This window comes from Taudactylus pleione, unplaced genomic scaffold (genome assembly GCF_031769625.1).
Source record: "Taudactylus pleione unplaced genomic scaffold, aTauple2 ptg000995l, whole genome shotgun sequence".
NCBI lineage: Eukaryota > Metazoa > Chordata > Amphibia > Anura > Myobatrachidae > Taudactylus > Taudactylus pleione.
Window position 1 is genome coordinate 222,913 of NW_028285396.1, and position 6,000 is coordinate 228,912.

At 44.4% G+C, this 6,000-nt stretch overlaps 1 protein-coding gene across 2 annotated transcripts in view; it reads right to left on the reverse strand.

The window, feature by feature from the left end:
- The window catches only part of B3GNT7 (UDP-GlcNAc:betaGal beta-1,3-N-acetylglucosaminyltransferase 7), a 36,328-nt gene extending 32,108 nt beyond the window's left edge, over positions 1-4,220 (reverse strand). Inside the window, exon 1 of one of the 2 annotated variants that reach the window (XM_088460928.1) lies at positions 4,149-4,220. Coding sequence is in view for 1 of the 2 variants with exons in the window: in XM_088460927.1 (XP_088317053.1) it covers positions 4,149-4,159 (11 nt within the window). In the remaining variant the exon portion in view is untranslated. The remainder of the gene's footprint in view (positions 1-4,148) is intronic. The other variant, XM_088460927.1, reaches the window with a different exon arrangement.
- Positions 4,221-6,000: the final 1,780 nt, after the last annotated feature.

Here is a 6,000-nt window from a genome sequence, read left to right on the forward strand (position 1 = left end):
GGTCAAAAACTCTACAATCATGGCGGGTGGATGTCCCCTCTATAACTACAGAGAAAGATTTATTCCATAGCTTTGAATCCACTATGCGCACCTTAAGTTCTTCTCTATTACAAGAAACACATCTCAAAACCTTAAACAGAGCGTATATTGCTCCCTCCCAACGTAAACACATGGTGGTCTCTGAAACAGGGTCTTGCGGTAAATGTAAACACTCGAATGCTACCTTTGCTCACTGTATGTGGGAATGTGGTGTGATTAAAAAGTTTTGGAATAAACTTATAATGGAGCTAAACAACAAACTACATCTCAGTCTCACTCTAGATCCCTTGGCCCTACTATTTGCTAACTTTACTGGTTGGGAATCCATTCCTGACATTCAATCACTAACTCCTTTCCTCTCTGTAACCATTACTGTGGCTAAGAAGGTCATCTTAAATCACTGGACTACACACTCTAAACCCACTATCCAAGAAGTAAGAGATTTATTATTAAAGTTAATGTATTTTGACAGGTATTCTACTTTTCCAAACATAGAGTCGGGAGGGTTAAAATTTTATCGTAAATGGGGGAGATTTGTGGAGTCTTTAGATGCTGAGACACAGACACAAATATTCAAAATATTTGAAAAAACTGATTGGTTTCTCCTTAAGAAGATTACATAAAAGAAACAAAGTTTAATCATAATATATATGTTTTATATGTATTTGAATGTATATGTATTTCTATCAGGATCATCTTATCTTACTACTACCTGTAATGTTACAAAATGGTTAGTTTCATTTATGAGCCTCTAACCTCATAGGACCAATAAGCTGAATGTTGCCCACTAAACACAGCCTATATCCTAGAATATCTGTACGTGTATTTCTAATCCTCATCCCCCCTTCCCCCCCTAATGTGTTTCCCTATGTCTAGTGTTTAATGTCTAGTGTCTACTTATATATATATATATATATATATATATATATATATATATATATATATATATATATATATTATGTATTACATGTTTCATTATTCACATTGTGTCAAAACTCTTGTAACCAATTCACTCTTCTCGTTGTTCCTGTCAAGAGTTAATTACTGGAAGAGATGTTTTATGCTTTTGTAACAACTAATGTATATTACTTTTTGAAAAAACTCAATAAAGAGATTTTGAAAAAAAAAAAAAAACTCAATCTCTAGTATTGTTAGGCAGCCATTTTAACCACAGTGCCACTGTTATGCAAAAATGCGATATGACAAGGAAGACAGTTTGCTTTTTTTCTTCAATAAATTCCTTACATTTTGCCACTAAACCCCAACCACTTCCCAGGAAAGAATCTGCAACTCATGGGCGACCATCCTTCAAAGATTACTGTCATTTTCTTTAATTTGCATTCACTATTTTAAATGTTTCAAACCCTGAATTTCAGGTTTATCTGTAGTTACTGATTAAGTTGGGAACTAGACATGTTATTTCCTCAGCATTGATCTGTTGCTATCAATGGGCTATTGAGGGTATAAGATAACTGCTGACCTCTCCCTATTGAACGGTGATTCATATGGCAACATTGGTCACTATCAATTAACTCAACTGTATCCCAGTTACAAGATTTACAATAGGGCTCTATCTATAAAAATATATAAATGATTTTCTTCAGCATTTTAGCTGGAGGACGTAAAATATTCTGTTTCTCCATATGTGAAAAATACAGAGAAATCACTTTCTTTAGGCTATCAGATTCCTATATAGGTAGCAACAGGTACCGTGCAGGTCCAGTGTGGTGTTATGTCTAATCACACTATAGAAAAGCTGGGAAGAGGCAGTTATCTTGCTGCATTCTATCACAATGCTGCGCTTTTGCGATTACGGAAGATGACTGCCCATGTATCAAAATGTATTTGAGGTAAAATCCCCGAAAACACCCATTTTGGGGGGTTTACCTCAAATACTAAGTATCTCCCGTATGTATGATGGAGAGACCACAGCAGGTATCTCTGATACCTGTTGTGATCCCTCCATAAGTTTCTATGGGGGAAGAAATGCTGCAAATGTACCAATATCCGGAATACGATGCATTCCAGATACTGGCCCCGGCAGCGATGACATTAGCCGCTGTAGCCTATGGGCTACACCGCACACTATTAGCCGGCGGAGGGATCCGCTGGAACATTCCCCGGATATGGCGGATTTGCACGTGCAGTTCACAGCATTGCGCATGCGCACCACCGCTTACAGTGGTCGGCTGCTCTCCGGAGACTTCGTATGTCTCCGTGTCCCTGCATGTCCCGGATGATACATCCAGCCGATAGGATCGTTTTTTGCAATGCGATCAGGGGCGTTACTGGCATACCCTGATCGCATTGCAAAAGCGATAATTGATAAATGGGCCCCAAAAAGAGTACATGGCAGGGCAGTTTTCTCTTTGCAGGTCTTTACAGTTTGGTTTGTCCTGGCAGGTATTTTAATATACATAGGAGCCTTTTTATCAATTAATGTTTGCGATATATCTTCCGAAAACACCCATTTTTTTGAGGGAACCCGCAAATATTAAGTATCCTCCAAATGTATATCTACAGGGGACCGCTGGAGACATCTGCTACAGTCCCCAGTTTTCACTCACAAAAACAGTACCCGTAGGCTTCTATTGGGGCTAATTGTTTGCTAATTATTTTAATTTACCTAGATTGGCTCTGGTAGCTAATGCCATCTCCAGATGGCGTTAGCCATTGTAACCTATGGGCAACTTTCTGCAAAATGAATCCGTAGGATCTCTCCCTGTCACTCACCACTCGCGCACACATGGTCGGCAGACCGTGCAAGCACAGAATGGCACCCAAAGGAGAGGTGAAGGGATTGCATTAGTGATCTCGGTGCCCCTGTCCCTGTGGGTGTTTCTTAATACATCCGGTGAGGATTAATTACTTATTGTTGCGATAAGAAATTATAATTATTGGGTCGATAATTAATATATATGCCCTATATTGTGGTTAGACTACTGCAAGACATGGCAAAAAATCATGTACATTTTTAACAGGATATTGCTGTTTATACTAAATAGATCCCTTGAAAACACAGTTTAGTCTTTGCTGGACCTATCTAGCTACTACTGCTACCTTTGGTGATGTCGGTTACTGCTGCCCATGTGTGATTTCACAACCCACTATACTGGAAAACTAGTTGGGCTAATTGGTAGAGATAAGTAATTATAAATTCGTTAATTTTATTGGGCTAATTGGTAAAACGTTGGGCTAATTGGTAGTGATAAGTAATAATAAATTCGTTAATTTCCTGTCCATCTAATTACATATACAATTGTCAATAATTAATATGTAGAAGGCTGGTGATATATATGCAGATATGCGTGTGGCATTAACACCAGTAATACCCACACTCCGTCATCCTATAGCTCATTCATATCTTGTTCACCACAAAGACAAGAAAAAAGCGCATGCTGTGCGGTGACCAGTCGTGACATGGCCGGGCTGTAGATTTGCACTGAGACAGTCGCGACATAACACTGCAGCAGCACATAGAGGGGCACCGCGGCGCACAGAAGCCGCTGCCATGCTCCGTGCCAGTGCGTTCACCTCCGCCACATCCCGCCGCTAGTCAGGCTTGGCGGAAAATGAGGAAACAGGTGGGACAGTAACAGAAACCGGCGGGGCTCCGGGGACGGGTCTCAGGTCTGCGGTGCCCAAAAGAAAATCGTCCATGTCCCCGACTCATGACATCGCTTCGTGACACATGCGGCATCTCCGCCGCTGCGGAACCTCTAACTCCAACCCCAAGTCTCCGATGTCCTTCTCCAGCCAGGGACACTACCAAACCCATACTGTACCCACACTGCCCCCCGCATGCTGCCATCACTATGCTGTAAGAGCGGACACCACTGAACCCCAACCACCCCCGACTCCTCCTCCCCCGGGGGCTCAGTGGTCTCCGATCATGGGGAATAAGACCACTGATAGCACTGATCACCGTACTACAGGTCTCGCAGCAATAATGAGAGACAAACACAAATAGGTTAATTATAGTCAGATACAGTTATCTAACGTAGAGTAACAGCTGACGACAGAGAACTAGAACAGAATTGGATTAAGTAAAGTTTTAGGAACCATCCCTCGCTATATACCTAACTAGCTATGTGGGAGAGCGCACTCACCATTGATGCATCCTGGCGGGGTCGGGACTGCAGTGAGAAGCAGTGAGGAGAGTAGCAGCCTTCAGCGTGTGACAGACTGAGAGACAGTGAACGTGAGAGGCACTGAGACTGCTGGAAGGAGGGGCGAGAGAGGGATGGGTTGGGGACAGCTTATATTCCTATGGAAAGTATTGAGGTGGAATTCCTGGTTCCTCTCAGCTATTTAACCTGCTTAGGTGTCTGTTCATTTAAGTAGCCTGCATGCTTTTTGGAGTAATTACATGTTCACATTATATGGGGTCAATTAAGTGCAAGTTAGGACCTGTAATGCCGGTCTTCTGGCGTACTTGTACTGAGAATTAGCAGTTCAATTCCAAACTCACATTGCTTTTTTTGAGGAAATTTGGGAATGTACTAAGAGGAATAACAGTCTGGTCTGCATAAACGGAATGCCAATTGACTATAATAGGAGCAGACTGAATTTTGATGTATATTTTAAAATATCTTAAACCTATGCACTATGGCCCTGATTCAGACCCACTCGCGAGCGGCTGTCCGCTCGCAAGTGGGTCGATGTTCTGCACTGAGCATGCACACGACGGAGGGAGCTCCGTCGTGCGCATGCGCCAGACGCGACGAGTGAAGGACTTTCCTTTGCTCGTTGTGTCTGATCAAAGGGGGCGTGCTGTCGATGTTGATTGACAGCACGCCCCCTTTGGTGGGCGTGCCGGGGGCGTGCCTCCCTGACGGGGGCGTTCCTAAGGGAACGCCTCCCGTCAGAAGCCGGCCCACTGACATCACTAGTGATGTCAGTGGGAGTGATTTTGGCTCTGATAGAGCCAAAATCACTCCGGAGCTTGCGGTTGAAAACCTCAACCGCAGGCTCCGGCTCGCAGTTTCGATGGTCGCGATGGTCACGACCATCGCGGCCATCAAACTGCACGCTCGTATAGGCTGTGGGTGGTGACCCACAGCTATACGAGCGTCCAGGAGGACGCTCCATTTTTATGGAGGGCGGCCCTCATTCAGAGCGTGCGCTCTGCTCAGAGCGTACGGTTCTGAATGAGGGCCTATATCTTCAGCACACTTCTTGCTATGATGATTTCCTATATTTTACATGCGGAATGACATGGAATATTTTAACATTTTTTACAGGTGAACTAGAGATACCAGCGGGCCCTTAATGCACCGCATGATGGTACTTGTGGTTCTCCAAATACCAGTATGCAGGGGAGGCTTGCCGGGACCTGCAGTTCTACTGTTAAAGGCAATGTTTTCACTTATATTTTTACACACATTTTACACAATCAACTCGGCACCCACCACCCAGGGGTGCCAAGGATAGCCCCGGCCTAGGTCTGGGGTGCCCTGGAGAGGAGGACCCCTTTATTGGGGGGTCCCCAACTCCCCAGGGATCCACGGCCTGGGATGACTAGCGGTCGGGGGTAAGGCTTTGGCCGTGATAGGATTTCCCTGGCTGTGGCATTAACCCCCCCCCCTCGCTAGAAACAGCCAGGTGCAGATTATGGAAATTGCAGGGGAACACTATGCATTTTTTCCCCTGTATTTCCAGAGCCAGGACCGGGTCATAGCCTGGTGCTGGTTGTGCTAAGTACAGGGGAACCCTATGCATTTCCCCCCCCTGTATTTACACAACCAGGACTGGCTATGAAAGGTCCGGGGCTGGTTGTGCTTTTAGGAGGGACCCCACATCAATTTTTTTTCAAATGAACACTTAACAAGCTTTGCACTCTAAGACCCTGATTCAGAGCCGGACGCTCTGAAAGAGTGCTCGCTCTAAATCTGGGCGTTATTTTTTTTTTTTTTGTGCGGCCACAGCTATAGCGAGCGGCCAGGATGATGGTCGCGATGG